Source organism: Montipora capricornis, chromosome 8 (genome assembly GCF_036669925.1).
Source record: "Montipora capricornis isolate CH-2021 chromosome 8, ASM3666992v2, whole genome shotgun sequence".
Lineage (NCBI taxonomy): Eukaryota > Metazoa > Cnidaria > Anthozoa > Scleractinia > Acroporidae > Montipora > Montipora capricornis.
The window spans coordinates 34081424-34101423 of NC_090890.1; the positions used below are offsets into that span (position 1 = coordinate 34081424).

At 41.9% G+C, this 20000-nt stretch overlaps 2 protein-coding genes across 2 annotated transcripts in view; one reads left to right on the forward strand and one right to left on the reverse strand.

The window, feature by feature from the left end:
- LOC138014631 (uncharacterized) overlaps nt 1-1341 on the reverse strand; it is a 7161-nt gene extending 5820 nt beyond the window's left edge. The window contains exons 1-2 of the mRNA XM_068861752.1: nt 1108-1341; nt 236-423 (exon numbers count right to left, since the gene is read on the reverse strand). The gene's annotated coding sequence lies outside the window, so the exon portion shown is untranslated. The remainder of the gene's footprint in view (nt 1-235; nt 424-1107) is intronic.
- Nucleotides 1342-5128: 3787 nt separating this feature from the next.
- LOC138014619 (BAI1-associated protein 3-like) overlaps nt 5129-20000 on the forward strand; it is a 43524-nt gene continuing 28652 nt past the window's right edge. The window contains exons 1-9 of the mRNA XM_068861743.1: nt 5129-5560; nt 7891-7972; nt 9193-9294; nt 10093-10200; nt 10837-10896; nt 13270-13297; nt 14586-14624; nt 14825-15014; nt 15516-15560. Coding sequence (XP_068717844.1) covers nt 5424-5560; nt 7891-7972; nt 9193-9294; nt 10093-10200; nt 10837-10896; nt 13270-13297; nt 14586-14624; nt 14825-15014; nt 15516-15560 — 791 coding nt within the window. The 5' untranslated portion in view covers nt 5129-5423. The remainder of the gene's footprint in view (nt 5561-7890; nt 7973-9192; nt 9295-10092; nt 10201-10836; nt 10897-13269; nt 13298-14585; nt 14625-14824; nt 15015-15515; nt 15561-20000) is intronic.

The following is a 20000-nucleotide window of genomic DNA, read 5'->3' on the forward strand; positions in this document are numbered from 1 at the left end:
TTGACCCAATTAGCATAAATTCAGTTTTGGTCATATTAAGCGTGAGTTTATTCGCTATCAGCCAAGTGCTAACATTTACTAAATCATCATTTAGACAAGATTGGATATTATCAGCGCTGAAACTGGCGTAGGTTGGGTGAGCTTGGGGCTTTTCCAAGGACACGGGGGTTTTATTTTCTCAACAGTTTAGAGGTTCGCTCTAAACTTTAATGAAAATTATCAGGAAAAACTTCACCGGAGTTACGTATCCCTCTTGTCTCCAATCAACCTCAGCTGCTAACGTCTCGTGACTAGGTGGAATGAAGATGGAACCGTTTCGCTTTCCCTGCATAGAGAAGTGTCCTCGCGTACCCAAGTAAATAAAGCGGTATTCGTTTTGAGTCAGGTCTCCAAACTGGTTCATTGCCAAGGTTTAAGAGTGGCCTTGTAAGTAAACATTGGAAACCATATATTAAGAGAATAAAAGAGAGAAAGCTAACTTGAAGAGTATAACTAAACTAGCACACCCCCTCAGCCCAGTTCAGTTCATTTATTTGCTAATTGTAATCTGGCAAGGGAGCCCAGCACAAACCAAGAGGCTTATAAAACCTGGTATTGTTCCCTAATTTCAACACGAACTCCAATGATCCAAAAAGACATGACCGAATAAAAATTCCAGGAACAAATGGTGCATTATTATAAGTCAATTGGCAGTTTGTTTTGTGACTAGATTCCTTGCTACAATAGGTAATAAATAATGAGGCAACTTTGCGAATATCCCTTAACCGGGTTTATATTGTGAGATGAAGTTAATGTGTTATGGGGCTAGTAATTCTGCTGTTCCGTCGAAGTCATAGTGTTTGAGAATCATTAGCTTGTAATGTAATGTCTTTGCAAATGTCATCTGCATATTACATCAGCGTATGGGCCTGGAAAATTTCAGTTCCTTTGTTTTCTTTGTTTTACTAAACGAACACCACTGAGGAGCCCAAAAATAGCATTAGAAGTGCAACAACAGCAACACCACGCCCCTACTTGCTAGAAGAGGCTCGATAAGGAGTTTAGCTTAGTTGCCAAGGAAATTGTAGTATATCGCTTCTGTTCTCTTAGGATAATATGGTCTATTACCTTGGGATTGTCTCTCCATATGGCTCCTCTGGCATTTTCGTCGCTCTCCGTTGCATATGATTTGCTATAAAATGCTTTCCAAGCTTTCCACTGAACTTCATCGTCCTCAATCTTGACGAAAAAAACCGCTAACTGATGCTACACAACATAAGAAAGTGACAGACCTCTTCATGTTGCTTTGTTGATCGTACCGAAACTTAAAGCCGGGTAGGCGTCTTTAAAAGTCTGCTCTTAAGTGTCTTAATCTAGTAACAGCGAAGTCGAAAGGTAGGATACTGTTTATTCTTCCGGGTTAAATTCTTGGTTTTCACGTAGCGTCATCAAAACTAAAAATAAGGAATTATCAATCCTTTTGAGATTTTAGTTTCGGTAGTTATTAGAAAAACTGAAGACTTATCTTTTCACAAATTTAAGTTTGATAAGGTTTTTCGTCTTGTGATAAAGCAAGGTTGAATTTCTAAGCTTTTGCGTGACACGATATTGAAATTGCGGTCGAGAATGCTATCACGTAGGTTCACTGATTGACTTATCCGCTGAGATTTTGCAATCTGAACAGTCCTTATATGAGAATAAGTACTCATATAGATGTTTATAAGCCCTCAGAAGACGACTACTGGCTTTTTATAGCAAAACTCGATGACACATGTATTTGTTAGCTTCTGGTCGCCCTATTTGTCCCTCAGAGGGACACAAACATGGCGTCTCCATACAAATCCTTATAAATTTGAGTAAAACATTTCTTCGAATATCTCCCGCACGAAACATCGCATAGATCTGAAGCTTTGCGAGACTGTTTCAATATTCATCTTCTTTTATTTCTTTGATTCTTGACTTTATTTGTTGAATGGTTTTGATGATGATGTGACAGTGAAAACCGGCATGATAGAATGAAATCGGATCACGAGACTCTGTGGTATGTCTTTAGGGCAGTCACGAGATATGTTTTTAAACTATCCAATGATCTGCTTAGATGGCAATAATTTTGTTGTTGACCCAAGTTGTCGACACCTGGGATTTACATCGTGAAAGACATATATATTCAGAGAGTCGGCGTATATAACAAAGGATCTGTTGGACCAATAATTTAGTCTCGTGTGTTACGTAAAAGTGTGATCTGGAAAATAAAATTGAATTATTGCACGAATAAGTAATTAGTTTCTCTTTTTAAATCCGTCTTGTCTGGGTCAATTCCTGTGCTGACCAGTTCATACCCACACTCACGAGCACGCTTCCATTACACTTCTTAGAAAGTTCTTAAATCATTTCAGTTTTCTGTTTCAGGCGATCCCGAAAACTTTATAACGCCCTCTTCCTTCGGTAGTCTTCAGTGTTACTGGCTAATTTTACGACAGTTTCAAGGATATCCGACGTATACAGTCCACTACCATATTGTGCATTCACATGCACAGTTTCAATATTAGTTTATTCCGTTTGATCGTTTATCCAAGAGATTGGCCGCACTCTCATGTATCGACTGAGTGCCACTCTCTTCACAGCAGCACCAATTGCAGTTACAGTAATGATTGAAAATCAGTCACTACTCTGCCAGGTACCGAGTACTTTGATACCAGTATTTATTTAGCCTGTTCCCGGCTCCCAGATAGTAGGGAAAGAGAAAAAAAATGCGTGCGAAAAATTGAGTGGCTCGCTTTTCACTTTTCCCACGCAGTTGTTTTCGTTTTCCCGACTATCTGGAGCCTGGAACAGGCTAATATTTATTTAAAATCATCTTCCTCCTTTCTTATCATTTTGCGTTTATTCTTTTTCTTTCTTTTTTGAGGCAACACATGTTCGATAATTTTTGCGAAATGTTTTTCTTCCATTGCCGTAAAATTGTGTAATTTTACCTTGTACCTTCTCTCAACGCCATAGTCTGTGCAATAACAATAATCCGTTTTAGATTTGACAATAAAATTGAGGTTTTTCAGAGCATTTCAAGTTCGTATCCAAAGCGTTTGTTTATTCACTACTTGCACAAATCCCATAATACACCTCTTTTACCCCCCAAAAATCTGCATAAACATTGTTTTCGACTTCTCTTGGGACATGTCCCAGGAGAAATTGCAAACAATGGTTATGCAAAAGTTTTGGGGGGTAATAGAAGTGTATTATGGGATTGTGCAAGTAGTTAATTAAAGCATGCTTAGTTCAACGCCCCTAAATGTAAGATACCATGCAAAAGGCATGTATATGGTATCTGCACCCCTTTCTATGCCTTTTCTCCATCAAACATTTAAAAAGAACAGTTAATAGTTTGTTTGATTCAGTGTGCCGACCGGCCAGACGTGCGGAATACTGTATGTCGTAAAGGAAGAGGGTTAAAGGCATGACTGGTTAGCTATTTTCCTATTTTAAAAACATGTTAAAAGAATGCCCTTTCACTGAGAAGACGCAGAATGGAGTTTCAAAATTGGTTTTTGGGACTTTTGAGAAAAGAGCAGGGGCTCCGTAGTGAGGAACGGGGCCATTTCTTTTCGGACTGTTCCCTCCCTACTCAGTGTCGGGCCGTCTATCCAGAATCATGCGTTTACCTCATGACCTACAGCAACAATGATAATCCTGCAACTAAGCATTTACTTTGTAAGGAAAATTCTACACCAAGTGACTTATTTTCGTTTAAAAATAGAAATGTAACCAGGATAATACATCTTGAAGTAAAAAACGTTCTCTGGTTAAAAAAGGTTCTTTCCTTCGTTAAAGGCTATCAAGAGATTATCAAGGGTTAGGGTTATCATAATCTCTTGAGGCTATATAGTAAATTTTCAGCTCCGACTATTGCATTTCTAGCTTTTTGATTGGCTAAAAACTCCGACTATTTAAACAATAGAGTGTTTCTGTCGAGGAACTATCGGCTGATAGTTGCCCCGCGAAAATTTGATGTTCTTAAAACAAATATTTGCCCGAGAAGCGAAGCTTCGAGGGCTAATATGCTAGTTTAAAGAACATCAAATTTCCACGGGGCAACTATCAGACCGATAGTTCTGAGACATAAACACTCTATTGTCTTTATTGTTCACCACTAAATTTTCTTCCGCTCGCCAGTTGAAAAACAGTCAAAATCCACTTAATGCAGATCAATCAAATATTTATTCATGCGTACAGGCAGTCACAAATGTCAATAATTCGCAGCGTACATTGGCTAAAGAATAGCGTACAACTGTCAACTGTTTTTTCAGCGGACGACTACTATCCATCCTGGTGTTTTCCTCGGACGGGCACTATGGGCTGATAGTGTCTCTCCGCGTACGAACACTATCGCGTCACTTGATCAATTTAAACCAATACGAATCGGAGAAAATTTAGTGGTGAACTATAAGAGGCAATAGTCGAAGTTTTACGTCATATGGAAAATAGTGCGCCAAGATGCTCTTTCCGGACGCTTTGTAAAATTGTGGAAATAAAAATCGGCAAAACCCGGCTTGAGAATTTACTAAAACAATTATTCCATTCGCCCTTGTTGGATATGAAGTGATTATAACCAACTCGCGCTACACACTCGTTGGTTATTTTATCCTTCATATCCAACTCGGGCTCATAAGACTGATAGCCGAAAGCTTGTGTTTTAACCTTTTTTAACCAGAAAACGTTTTTTACTTCAAGATTTACTTTCGTTTGTTCGCTGTTTTCAGTTTTTTTAAATTTGTTTGTTACAATTATGATACAAATGATATAATTCTTTTATTTAAAACCACTAACAACTAAATGCATATGACGAGGCAGCCCTGCGAAAGCTGACAGCTTTTTCAATAGTACGATACAAGAGATGGAAGACAGCATAAAAAGAGAATGAGCTTTGTCGGCGATTTTTCAAGATTACTAAAAGGGGAAACTTGCCAGGTTCTTATACTTTGAGGTAAACGCTGTCAATCTAAAGAGCTGTGGACCCTAGCTCTAAAAACAATAGAGCTGGGTTGTAAATTAAGAGCTGCGTCCCCTCTTAATTTTGACCCAGATTTTTGGTTATGCATGGTTAATTAAACACAAGAATTTCTAATTAATAGCAGTGACCTGAAAATTTTGCGCATTCTTAAACTGAAAGGTTTGGCAAGAATTTACAATGACACTTGGTATTAAGTTTCAACCGCTCAACTCAGTGTCAACTAAATTTGTCGCAGCGCAATTGTCTACATTAGTATTGTTACTATCGCAATTTTTTGGAATTATGATCCCGCTTAAAAAGATCTTACATTTGCAAATGCAAATAAGTCAAAGCGGAATATGTTAAGTTAAGCGGAAAGTTAAGTTTTACACTGCCCGGCACTGCAGTGTGTTTTAAGTTGAGAGTCGAATGATGAAATGTTGCATACCCTCTGAAAATGACTTCTGAAGCGACCTTCGTCGAAACCGAACGACAACGGGAGCGTTTACGAAAGTCGCGGAAACTTGGCCAGCGCCAGAAGTTATCGGTTACCCATCGCGCTTTGTATTTGGAAGGACAAACACCGTTCGATCGGTAAGAAATTCAGAATATTGTCAATAATGGGTACTTTTTCTTCATCTGTTTTTTTTACTCTGACTGAATTATTTAACGGCTACAGTCAATTTCAAGCACATAGCAACCTTGTTATTCCCATCCCCTGAGAACAAGTAATTATTCATGATTTTGTCTTGTTGATATTCGTTTGCCGATGCCATGTTTCGTCTTTGAAAACACGACTCGATTAAAATATGACGGAAACAGATAAATTTCACTTGGATCTGACAGACCTTTTCCCGTAAATTCAGTGATCTTTCTTTTTACTTCTTGGTTTCAGACCTAAACATCTTCTCATAACATATCATGCTTTCTGACAAATTTTTGCCCATAGAACAAGTTCAGATATTCTGCTGTCTGATCTCGATGTGAGACATGTTTTCACAAGTTCTTCATGTCTGTTTCTTTTATCCTTTGCTGTCTCTTTAAATTCGATCTTGCGTTATTTACATTTCTTAGTCTTAAGTGCTAGATTTTTCAGTGATACACACAAGGCGAGTTCACACTAAGGCCCAAGTAGGCCTTAAGTACCTTAAAAACTCAAGTGAACTTGAGACGGGCGATACTTACTTTTAAAGATAAGCGTTCATACTAAATTGTTAGGTATGCTACTTGCGGGATCGCTTGTCAATCAAACTATGCGGCAAAACCCGTCAAAGCAAATAGCAAGACTTTCAAACTTTCACCGTGCGCCCTCGAAACGTTCGAATAGCATGTCTTATTTTGATTTTTACTTCTCTACTCTTGCGACAGCGGTCTTTCGGGCTTCAACAAATGTATTGCTTTGCTTTGATGGAGGAAGCCTTTAGAATTAGCCGGAGAAATCGTCTGATGTTGCTTATGTGTATGGCAGGAGTTTCACAGCAACAAAGACCACAACTGAGAAGAAGAGCTTGGGTTTGGCCTCGACCACAGAACTGGTTTCGCCTTCTAATAGCTAATCCAGAACTGCATTTTCTTTGGAAGGAACTTTTTCGCGTCACTCATGAAAACATTTGAATACCTTTGTGACCTTGTAAGAGTAGATCTGCAAAAACAACAGACGCAGATGCGAGCGCCGATTAGCGTAGAAGAAAGGGTTGGTTTAGCATTATGGCAGCTTGCAACCGGCAACACTTATAGAAGCTGTGGATTACAATTTGGTGAGAGGAGAAACGATGTCGGCTTCCGTTGTGATCAATGCTTTTGCTTCGCCACGAAGGTTTGCGTGCACTAGCTTTTCCCGCCGTATAGTTGATTGACGTATTATCGCTTTCGAGTGTTTTGATAGTGCGTAAGAACGCATTCGAGCACGGTAAAACTAGCCTTGAGAGCGTACTTCGGCTTCTCTGAGGATAGGTCGTTTCCAAGGTTACAAAGTAAGGTACTTAAACCAAAATAACCCCCGTTCATACTCCAAGTATACTTAAGGCAAACTTATGGCCTACTTATGTACCTAGTATGAACTCGCCTACAGTTTACCTTCCTCCGTGTTTGTGGTTCTCAATTTTACCTGTTGTCATATACATGAACAATGCAAGGATAATGATATATTTTTATGACTCTTTACGGTCGTATAATTTGGCAAGGCAATTATTTTAATATGCTCATTAGTTTCTTTTTTTTCATAGCATCACGAATGATTTCAGACATTCCCGAAAATTGCGCTTCTCCCTGTGAGCAGAGGGTGTTTTATTGTTAACAGTGTTAATACACATTCACTTAAACATTTACATTTACATACCCCTAACAACAGAGCACTCGGGTGAAAAACTGGACTCAAAATGTAAATTATGGTTGTTTACGTTTGGCGAGATCAGACATTTCCACTTAACCTAAGTTCTTTATCATATGACCTTGCACATTTTATTGTATTACTTAGTCCCTAAGAGGGCCAAAGGCCGAAATAAAATTAAAACTAAACAGCTGTTGTGTTTCATGCCAGTTTTCTACAACGGAGAATGTTCTTTTTGCTTGTTTGATGTGTCATTTTCGTGACGAGGCACATATCTACTAATGGAAATTTATATACACATCGTTATAAACCACTGCCACGTCGGACTCCCTGAAAAGTATAGGTTGACGTGAATTAAACTTCCGTAGTTTGCCTATACTTGCCTTATTGTTGCACACCACAAAGATGTCTCGGTATACCCACAGCGGGAAAGGGGATGGGTTCCATTGAGGAGGAAATGTTTATAACTTCCTAAGCCGAGTCATGATTAGATTCATTGCAAATTTCTGTCAGGGAAGGGAGAGGTTGATTACAAAACTATGAAGTTAAAGAATGGGATATCAACTTGTATTAATCATGCTTTTGTGATCATTAGTGCTCAGAATTTTGATGGAAACTTCTTCGAGAACTTTAATTCACTGGAACAAAATAAAAGCAAAGTTGAGAGCCAAATTAAGGTAAGCAAGTTCATTTCCATCCAACTATTAAGTTTACAGCTGAAATTTCAGAGAAGGAGATCACTTTCCTAGAAACAACAGTATACAAAGGAGAAGGATTCAAAAAAGAATCCATTCTCGATATCAGAACATGTCACAAGCCGACTGAAACGTTCCAATACACGCATTTTACCTCTTGTCACCCGCCCGGTGCCAAGAATGGTTTTATCAGAGGAGAAGCCGCGCACCGCGCACCGGTGGCTCAGTTGGTTGAGCACCGGGCTGTCACGCGGGAAGTCCTGAGTTCAACTCCGGCCTGACCAACGCTCAGGGTCTTTAAATAACTGAGGAGAAAGTGCTGCCTTTGTAATTACATCTGCAAATGGTTAGACTCTTTAGTCTTCTCGGATAAGGACGATAAGCCGGAGGTCCCGTCTCACAACCCTTGTTCATTAACTCTGTGGGACGTTAAAGATCCCACACACTATTCGAAAAGAGTAGGGGACAGTGTTCCCGGTGTTGTGGTCTGACCTTTGTAATACAGAGGGCCATTTGTTAGAAAACTCTTTACTGGGTTAATCATGCATTACCCTCTCAAAATAAAGAATATTGTATTGTATTGTATTGTACCATATTGCTCCTCCGTACAAACTCCTCAAAAACAATTGATTCAAAGCCCGCCCTGAAGAGCGAGGCTACCCTAAGTATATATCCAGAGAACTCTATCGGAGGTCAATTCTTCTGGAAGACAGTCGGCACTTAAACGAAAAGCCAAAACCAGCGAGAAAATTCTACCATTTGTCACAACGTACAACCCCGCAGTGTCAAATCTTCAAGCAATACTGACGCGCAACTGGAGTTTTATTCAATAGATAGATGTGTGAAGAAAGGGTGGGGTAGGATAAAGATACTGGAGAGGATCAGGAAGGGGTAGGTGAATAGAAGGGAAGAAAAGATGTCTAACTTCTTTTTAGATCCCCTAAAAAAACCGAGCCCCTGTTTTTTTAACTACAACCCCTTCCAAAAGAAAAATCCCTTTTTTAGACATTTGATTTAAAAAAACCAGTTTAAAAAATTTATACTGGCCAATAACAAAATGAAACCACAACATATGCATTATCTGCACCCTCAGTGTAAAATAATTTTCGAGCCTAATGGTTTTGGACTTATTCCATAATTGACGTATTTCATATTTGTTGCTTTAAAGCAGCGGACTAAGATTTTCTAAAATGTATTTCAAGGATGTTATCACTGAAGCCGTGAACTATTCAGGGGAAGATGAAGGTGGTGACGCAGAAGTTCTCTCGTCTGTTTCAGATGGAGCAACTCTAACTGACAAACAGGTTAAAAAATTAACTGAATTCATTAACGTTAAAAAGAATTCCAAACCCAAAGCAAATGACAAGTTCGAGTTGTTACGTTCTAACAAGAGAAAATGAGGGGACAGAGAGGGAGGCTCAGGGCGTTGGCCGGGATATGTTATGTCCACGAAAGTTATTTTTAGACGAGCGGAAGTCTTTGTTCTAGCGGAAGTCTGTCTTCCGAGACGTCCGCATGCAGTCTTGCCTCGCTCTCAGGTTCTTAATGAAAAGAGAAAATGACGGCGCACGTGGAAGGCTGATGAATATTTACTTTCTTTCAAACATCGGACCGAAGTTGGCCTGCATGCGGACGTCTCGGAAGACTTCCGCTCGTCTAAAAATAACTTTCGTGAACATGACATATCCCAAGGGCTGGACCGGGAGCCTCCCTCTATGTCCCCACATTTTCTCTTGGTTCTAACGAAATATCCGGTCACCGGATATTTTCTCTGAACTACCCAGTCCAACTTCATCAGCAATGTGTTTGATCAATATCTTTTTCATAATGATCTCAGTCAACAACATCTAGCACATGCCAGCTTATTAAACGTAAACATTCTGTTCAGCTGTGTGTCATTACAAGAATTTCGTTCTCAAGATCAACGAATGTGCTTTTAATACTCCGTTAAGTGACCACCCGTCTCCGAGCAGAGGGTGTAAGCACCGGATGTGCTTATAGTAAATTCAAGTATCGGGGGATGATAATGTTTAAATTGTACCAAAACACGAACCTCAATAAGCTATACGTAACCGTAACTATAACTTTTGGTCCTAAGATAGCGTGAGGCATTGTACTGTGAGCTACTATACACTGTAATTCATCAGCTTGGAGCCAGGAAAACAACAGGAGAACTCAGTCATGGGAGTTTATTTGTGTATGCTCAAGAGGTAAGAGGCCCACAACATATTACTGAAACGTTTTTTTTTTTTAAGTTTATTGTCAATGAGTCTGTTTATTAGTTTGCAACCCACTCTACTGGAACTTATGCTTTGCTTACTGATGACTAACCCGTGCTCTCAATTAGGCATCTGATAAATACCGTTGATCTCCCTTGCACTCGAGGGATGTGATCGGGATTCTATTCTGACCTTCAGCCGGCTTTAGAGGCAATCACTTAAGTACCTGAGATAGCTGCTGACCGGAAGCAGCCAGCAATGTGGTTTGCGCTCAGGTTGTGAGACAGCGTAATATTCTGTTGAAAGTCTACTGATGATAGCGATGTTGCTTTGTGAGCTTTCAAGTCAGTACTGGGAGGGCCGAAGGAACAGATCCTAAAAAACAGCAACTAACCTTTTCCAATGAATTACAGTATATTCTTTTTCTCATGTAGAGAATATTAACAATCAGAAGCCGAAGATGTGATTTTGGTACAGAAGCGAATCTCTTTTTTTTTTCTTTTTCTCTTTTTTTTTTATGGTTTGAGAACTTTACTTGGAAGCAACCTTAAACCTCCATAATTTTTTTCGGTACGCCATTATTTAGATATAGACGATGATTTTTAAGAATGTAACGTTTTTTTACAGGCTCTCAACATATCAGAGGAGATACACAGGAATCTTTATGCTAAGACGAAGGAAAGAGAGGTATTAATCCTTTAATTAGACACTAAATAATTCTGCATTAACCCAACAGTTATGGTAAATACTTCGGGCAAGCATAAAACTTTCCATGTCTAAACCCGGCTCTGATTGAGTGGTCTGTTTACTAATGGTCCTGGAGTGTGCTACGCCATTGGATTTCCACCAAAACAATCAGTCTTTTCTTACTTATGCCGACAACGACGAAGGCTACGAGAACGTTAACTAAATATTATTTACAGTTAGTATAATGATTTCTCTATTATTCTAAGTCGTTCGGCGTGAAAAGTGTGCATAACATTCCAGAAATAAGTTGATTTTGAACGGAGGGAAAAATGGAAATTTATCGTCAGGTGCTCGCGTCCTCTGCACAATCTTACTTCAGCGGAGCAGACAAGGTCAGTTTCGCGTTTGAGCGCTTGCGCTCGCTTTTCGAAATAAAAAGCGTGAACGTTAAAGGCAAAACCTACATTTTATTAGCTTTCCAGTGGTATATAATTCCCTTGGGTTTCTTTAAAAGCAACGCGAACAAGAGCGATTTTATGAAAGACACCCCTGAAGGTAACCTGTAACCTTAAACCAGAGTCACAATGGTGCAAGTGCTTTCTCCAAAGCACTGGCCAACGGACTCTGGCTTAATAGACCAAATCGGCTAACTCAATTCCCAATTCGAACCCATCGGGAATAAAACGTTTTGTTCCAGGTATTTCCATGTCATTTAAATGTGAATGCTACATTATAATGTAAATACACCACACAAAGAATCTTAAGCTCGGGAGATTTAAATTGGGTACAATAATACTGAGTTAGTCGATTTGGTCTATTATCCACAGTCATGAGAGACTATTGTATTTTAGTTCATAGGCCATTTTCGAATTCTCACGGCTGGATTGGATCTAGCATGAAATGGAGGCTAAGGCGGGCAAATCTTTTCCAGGTTCAAATGCAAATTAATTTGCCCGCATTAGCCTCCATTTAATGCTAGATCCAGTCCAACCGTTAGAATACGAAACTGGCCTATTCGTAAAGGGGCACAGTTTTATGCGATGACATGCACAGAGTTTTTCTCACTAAGAGATTTTAACAGCAGTTAAGTTTTTTGCCATTCCTGTTTAATTCTAGACTAAATAAGGCGTTAGAAAAGCACTTAAATGTATATTTATCTGTTATCGATGATTTGAAGTCCAAGAAATAAAAGCTAACACAAATATCATGCCATGTTTGTTTACTGACAGCTGAATTCAGTGAAGTATGACCGAAAACACTGTCGGTGGTTCAAGCACTCGCACAGAAATATATTTTTCACTGCGATATAGTACCAAACATATTATCAGATTAACATGCCATTCCATAGTTGAAAGAGAGTGCATTTATTTGTAAGTGACTACTTTTGAAGTCGAAAGACGGTAAGCAGAGAAAAAATTCAGCCGTGTTTTTCTTCAAAATATTCAATACGCATTTCAAAGCGAACGTTTATTAACAAATGAATGATGATGATGTGGTAGTCAAGCGACTAGCTTCAAATGAGCCACGAAGACGGACTTCGAACCTTGTTGATAGCGAAACGGCCTTTACACCATACGTCGAATTTCTCATTAATTCACGCCTTAGAAAGCTTCATTGTGGATGCTACATTGGTATTTTGACTGCTCAGCGTTGCTTTCTTGAGGAGATTGAAGTACAATTTGTGCGCTGAGTGTTTAACATTCTGCATGCGACAGTGGTCACCATATTATAAATTGTCTGCACCTCTCTCTCTTGTCTGCACCTCTCTCGGAGGCAGTGTAGCCCAGTGCATGGTTAGTGCGCTTGCCTTGAGATCCGGAGATCCCGGGTTCAAAACCGTTGAATTTGTTCCTTCCCAGCTAAATAGCCAACTGGGTTTGCCTCCGGTTGTTGTTGCTCTGTTCTGTCGTTTCGTTGTGTTTCATTGACACTGAAAAGCCCTATGGGGAGCGGTCAATTGAGTATGTATTGTATTGTATTGAAAATTTTAAACCTGGCGCATGCGCGTCCGTGACAGTGCCCCTTTACAGAAGTAACAACAGGCATTCTCGTCCCCAGAGGCCGCGATTCTTTAGGTTAGCACCTAGAATAACGACCTCTGGCCGGTTCCGAAATATTCGCAGTCTCATTGGGGGTCTATTTTGATAACCGTTGACAGCTACTAGTTGTTTCAAATTTCTGAGATTGCGCAGACGAGCCGGAAGTCCGTGATTCGCGGACTTCCTGGTTCGGAACCAGCCAGAGGTCGTTATTCTCGGTGCTGACCGAAAGAATCGCGGCCTCAGGGGACGAGAATGAACAACAGGCAGAGAACAAAACTTTTTACTTCTTGTTTCGGGATGTTGCTTTTTATTATTTGATTTGTCTTTCCAGCCTCCAACATGTTTTATGAAAGTAGAAGGTGAGATTTCCAAATTAGCCTTTTATCACCTGTGATTCGGCTCTCTTGAATTCCCAGTTAACATGTATTGTATGTGCCGATTCTAATGCAAATGAGAAAAATCTATTGTTTTCACTCATTTGCATTAGATTCGGCACATGTAAAATGCAACGTTTAAAACGGGCCTAAGCCACAGATAGTATATTGCTCGATAATAACACGCTCGTTATGAATTAAAGATTTCCCCGCAGTGTTCCGTGACCCTTGGCCGTGGGTATCAAGCCAATCACATTATAAGTTACGAGATCAGGAGCCCATCTGGAGCGTGCAACTTCCATACAGCGTCTGTGAAACGGCGTTTTCACAAGTAGGTTTATTTTTAGCCTAGCCCTTCCCGCGAATTAGGTCAAAAAACAAAGGCAGTTCCGGTTCGGTGACCCTATGACGTCAGCTTAATTTCTTGTAATTGGTCATCGGGCTCCTGTGGGAGTCTCATTCGCGGGAAACTCAATATATAAATAAATCGGTCTGTGAAAACACCGTTACACGAACACAGTAGAGTTGTAGGCTCCGGGTCATGGGTTTCTGACGAGATCTGCTACATGACTCTGAAGGGTATTTGGAAAATGGCAGACTGCAGCTTGTCGCGTAGGCATTAGTGAAAATCCTTCAATGCTAGCATATTTCTTTTTGTTTCGTAATTTTCTCGACTAGACCAGGTATGAGCTAAAATCAAATAGATTTCTTGAGCAAACAATGTTTTAGTCCCGACAATTTTCGTTTGCTGTAAATAAATGTAAAGCTGAAACTCTTAAAGGGGTCCTTCAAGGGAAAAAGTAATTTGCATTGGAATTATACGTACTAGATGCCCGAGGTTTATGAGGGACAATAAAAAGTTCCTTTATCTTAATTTACCAAGTAGTTTAAATGTCAACGGACTTCTTAATTACAATGCAACATTCTGTTGACTGGCTGGCTGGCTGGCGAACACGCTGGACATTGCTTAACAATAGATGGTGAAATCAGCGTTACACACAAATAGTTTACTCCGTTTCCAATCGCGTAACCGAGAACATACAAAAGATACTACAGAATACCGAAGTCGACCCGTTGAAAAGGACAAGTGTCGCCCATCCAATACTAAATTCTCTCGCTATATATATGGCACGAAATATCCCATTTCGAGTTCCTTAGTCCAGTGGCGAAGTATTTCATAGAAAGCAGTTTCATCTCTGGAAAGTTAAATTCAATAGCTACCATAACGAAAAATTCACGCTATTAATGTTTGGTTTGGTTTTTGTTTCTTAAGTTATTGAAGCAAGGAATTTGGAAGCAAAAGACGCAAACGGTCAGTATGCTTCACAAAACTTATAACGATGTTATGTCTGCTATCTCTTTATTCTGCTGAAATGACGGTAGCATTTTCACAATGAAGGCAAGAATTTTGAAATGTGAGCATTTCCATTTGTGTTTTGTTTCTTTGTTTGTTAAGGTGATGCCTTTGAAGCAGAAAACGGCGGGCATTAACTTTTTTTTGATCTGTTCCAGGGCTAAGTGATCCATACTGCATGTTAGGATTGATGAGGAGCGATCATGTAGTGGAAGAAAAAGAAAAAAATATCAAAGCACATCGTAAAAAATCCAAAACAGTACGAGATGTTCTTCATGAGGATTTAATCCACGTGACAAAAGTGAAGGAAAACACACTGAACCCCGTATGGAATGAAATTTTTACAATGTAAGATAATCACTTTTCTTGGATGAATAACAGTTTATTCGCGGTACTCGAGACCTGTTGACTTTTCTTCAATCAGGGTCGATTTTTCTCAATAAAGCACTGTACATTTTTGTTCAGGTGATTTTTAAATATAATATGTTTTCCCGGCCGTAATTAACTATAATCAGAGAACATATTTTTATGCGTAAAACCTATTTATTTTTTCGTTTACAATCTAAAATTTTTTTTTGCCCGGAGCACCGTTCATATATACCTTGCACGGCAAGGTCTGTGTTTTCTGTAATAATTGTGACGTCCTATACTGTTGCCATATCGTTATGAGTTCGTTTCGCCCATGACCATTTGCATACTGTGGAAATCTTATCTTTACGTATCAATTAATTTTAAATAAATGATTGTTTATAAGAAGAACTTACTTCACCAAATTTATTTACGGCCTTTTTTCTGCGATTTTAAGTCATCATAACCAATTTACATTCTTTGTTGTATATATCTCAACAGCCAGGTTACCGATTCCTACAAGGAGAAATTTCATCTGGATATTTGGTAAGCGCTGTGGGCTCCCATGATTTGTTTTTGGTTGTTAAATACATTCGTATACATAAATACATCCATACATAGCTTTATTTGTTAACGCAATTTGGTAAAAGTCAGCCAAATGCTGATGTGGACCTGCCTATCTAAATAAGGTGAGACGTAGTAACATTAGCTACGGCAGTAGTGGCATCCTCGTCTCGGAAAGGCTATGGTTAGCGCTGGGGATTTGGGCAGGATCTTGTATGACTGTGTAGCCCGATCCTGGAGTGGCAGTCTCTGTTGCAGGTGGCGCAGACGTGCCTTGTGGAAACACGCGCAGAGGCTGCGCGTTCTTTCCTCGCGGCTCTCTTGCATGTAGCTTGGACTCTAGCGTTCGCTTCCGCCTTTGAAACCCACACTTTGACACTTTGCCGTCATGTACTTCGGTGATTGGCGATGTCCTCCCATGTACTGATGTCGATTAGTGCAGATTGCAAGTCTCGCTTGACGACGACCTTCTAGCGCAGCACCGGTCGACCCACGAGACGGACGCCCTCCCGCAGTTCTCCATAAAGGATTTCTCTCAGTTGGCGGGCAGGCTCCATGCGATGTGCATGGCCGAGCCATCGAAAGCGTCGCTGAATGAGCAGTGATGACATGCTTAGTGAGCCACCGCGCTCCAGGACCTCGGTGTTGGTGACTGTAATTCCACCTGATGTGCAGCAGGTGCCAAAGGCAGCGGAGGTGGAATCCGTTGAGTTGCCGCCCTTGTCTGGCGTAGGTCGTCCACGACTCGCTGCCATAAAGGAGAGTCGACAGGACACAAGCTTGGTAAAAGCACATCTTGGTCTTTTCGCTCAACAGGTCATTACCCCACACTCGCTTGTTGAGTTTGGCCATGACAGCAGCTGCTTTGGCGATCCTGCAGCTGATCTCAGCATCGAACGAGGTCGAGCTTGACTCGGTGGAGCCCAAGTAGGTGAAGGTGTACACAACCTCCATCTCCGTGTGTCTATGGGGATGACGGGGGGTGGGGGGGCGGACTCAGCACCTTGCGCCAGGATTTTGGTCGTCCTGAGGCTGATCGTTAGCCCAAAGTCCTGTCTGCAAACAGCAGCTCCCGTATGAGCACCACGTAAGCTTTGGTTTCGGCGCGGAGTCTGGCGATGTTGAAGAGTTTGCCGTCTGACCTCGTCCAGACGGAGACACCTTCTGTACAGTCTACAAAGGTATACTGGAGCAGCATCGAAAAGAAAATTCCGAACAGGGTTGGCCCCATCGAGGTGGCCCCATCGAGGCAGACCGTACTCTGCATGTCCTGGTGAAAGGGGGTGATGATTGCGAGGAGCTTTGGAGGGCAGCCAATCTTCTGGAGGATCTTGAAGAGCCCGCTTCTGCTCACCAAGTCAAAAGCTTTGGCGGGGTCCACGAAGGCGAGGAACAATGGCTGCTGCTGCTCTCGACACTTCTCCTGCAGCTGACGAAGGGAGAAGGTCATGTCCACTGTGGACCCCCCGGCTCTGAAGCCACACTGTGACTCGGGATAGACTAGCGAAGCAAGGCTCCGCAGGCGGGTCAAGGTGACCCGAGCAAAAACTTTGCCAATGATGCTCAGAAGAGAGATGCCGCGATAGTTGTTGCATTCACTACGGTCACTCTTGTACTAGTACAGGGTGACTATGTTGGCATCTCTCATGTCTTGGGGGATGTGACCTTGCTCCCAGCCCAGGCAGAGGAGCTCATGAAGCGGTTGCAGGATCATTACCAGAAATTCGTGATGATTTGTGTCTGCGGTTACCCTTGAAACCAAAGGAGCATGCTCGCTGGCGTCAAATTGCGAAAACAACATGTACCAACTGTACCAGCTTCACGTCTCAATCTTCCTTGGATCCTTGATCCGTTTTTCTTACTTAATTTAAACCGTCGACCAGGAATCCAAAAATTAAGAAGATCAATGTAGTTAAACTCATATCCTCTCTCGTCTTTCATTCCAACAAGCTCATGCCATTTCATCAGAATTGGATATGACATGTATATTGACAAAGCTATTTCAGATTCTAGATGGCGCTGCTGGTTTATATAAGACAGAGGGGATTCAGTGACTTTTAGCTTACAACCTAAGGCTTCCTTTTTGAAATTGAGCAAAACAAAAGACATTTTTAGCGGTATTCCTCTGGGCTCAGGATGTGAAAAACTCGAAGAACAATCGTAATTTGGCGCGATTTTTCGCATTTTGAAGTCTGCAGATATTTGAAACAGCGGTAGAAAGCGTAAAGATGCTAGGCTGCTAAGCTGACATAAACATGGCAGCTTTTTTGAGCGAAGAAAGCTATGGAAGATGGTTGTTCTTCCCGTTTTTTCGCATCCTGCGGGACATTCGTGCGACCAGATGAAGGCTACATCCATTCGTGAAAAAGCGTCCTTTTCGGTGCCGATGGGCGGCATTCTGTTTTATTGTGGAACGTTATTTAAAAAGATCGTAATTTGAAGAAACTTTTGAGGGGTCGGCACCTATGGAAGCATCAAAGACACGCACAGCTCAAAGCTTGAAAGTCAAGGTAAGTGAAGGTATTTTGATCAAATTAGAAAGCAAGCACCAGCATAAATCCTTGTTATTTTGGCGCTATTTGGCGGCTCAAACAATGAACGAAATGGTAAAAAAACCTTCGCTTCGTAGTGTAGTTGCATATTATTTATCAGGGAAAGGTCGGCACATCGAATTTAATTTATTTGAACTGCCAAAAATTGATAGTTTATTTTAGATCCTATACATGTCTTTACAACATCGGGCAGCCATTTTTTCTGTTCCATTTGACTGACATGTGGTATTCGTTACGCAATATGACTCGAATTTCTGGTAATGATGGTTTGCTTCCCATGCTTCAAAACTTCCAGCGGATACCGTCCTTCCCCGCGGCCTTGCCACAAGCGAGACCGTCGATGGCTATGCTGAGCTCTTCCAGTGTCGACGTATTTTCAAGCTCCTCTATGACTGGCAGCCCAGGCAGGGCATTCAGGGCAGTGTCTGTGACGATGTTCTGGGTTGAGTAGAGCTCGAGATAATGCGCCACCCAACGCTGCAGCTGCATGCTCTGATCAGTGATGACCTCACCAGTCTTTGATTTGAACGGGGCTGTTTTAACACTCGTAGGGCCGGTGGCGTTTTTGATGCCCTCATACATCCCCTTTGCGTGGCCACAGTCCGCTGAAAGCTGGGTTTTGGAGCATAGGTTCTGCCAGTACTCGTTGGCAGAGCGGTGGGCGGTCTGCTGGGCCTTGCTCCTAGCTGCTAGAAGGGTGTCGCGTGTGCTTGGGGAAGGGTTCTGCTTGTGAGTCAGCATCACTTTCCTCTTGGCCTCAGTGACTGGCTGCATTTCTTCCCAGCAAGCCTCGAACCAGTCAGCATTCTTGCGTTCTTTTTTGCCGAATGCAGCCATGGCTGAGTCATAGATGGCATCACAGAAATGAGATCATTTGGCATCCGGGTTGCTGGTTGTTGGTTGCGCAGCAAGTTTCTCCTGGAGGCTGTCAGCGAAGCTCTGAGCCTTAACGGGGTCGGAAGTGCCACAGGCTTTAATGCGGGGGCGACCCTTGGTCTTGCCATCGTGAATCTTTCTGGACTTCAGCCTGACCTTGCTTGCAACGAGCGAGTGGTCCGTGTCACAGTCAGCGCTGTGATGGCTTCTCGTGTGGAGGACACTACCGAGGTCCGTTCTCCTAGTGATGACGAGGTCTAGCTGGTGCCAGTGGCAGGACCGAGGGTGTCTCCAAGACACTTTGTGCAACTCCTTACACTTAAAGTAGCTGTTGGTGATGCAGAGGCTGTGGTGACAGCAGAGTTCCAGCAACCTCTGCCCGTTCTCATTCATCCTGCCGACGCCGAAGTGGCCGAGGCAGGTAGGCCGTGCTTGCCAGTCGGTCCCAACACTAGCGTTGAAATCGCCTAGCAAATATATGCCCTCGGAACTTGGAATTCCGGATAGTGTTTCCTGTAGAATTGATCCTTGGCTTCTGGGGTGGAGGTGAGAGTCGGGGCGTAGACGGATATGATGTTCACAAAGCCCGCCGACGTTTTCATGCGAAGGGCAAGAATTCTCGATGACCCTCCGGAGGGGGTTTCTGTAGTGGTAATCAGTGAGTTCCTTACTGCAAAACCTACGCGGTACTGCCTCAGCTCGTCCTGCGACAGGCCTTGCCAGAAGAAGGTGTAGTCTCTTTCCATAGGTGACCCACTGTTGGCCAGGCGGTTTCCTGGAGACAGGCGACGTTGATGTTGAGTCGTGCCAGCTCCTTGTTGATGATGGCGGTCTTGCACGAGTCGTCCATTAGCTGAAGGTCAGCTGAGAGACCAGGGCACATGGTGCGAATGTTCCAGCTTACGATTCGAAGAGCTAGAGTCTTCGTAGTTTTTTTCTTTTGACTGCTTAGTGCAAGTACTTGCTCGCTTGTTGGGAGGGTCCCCTAAGCTCT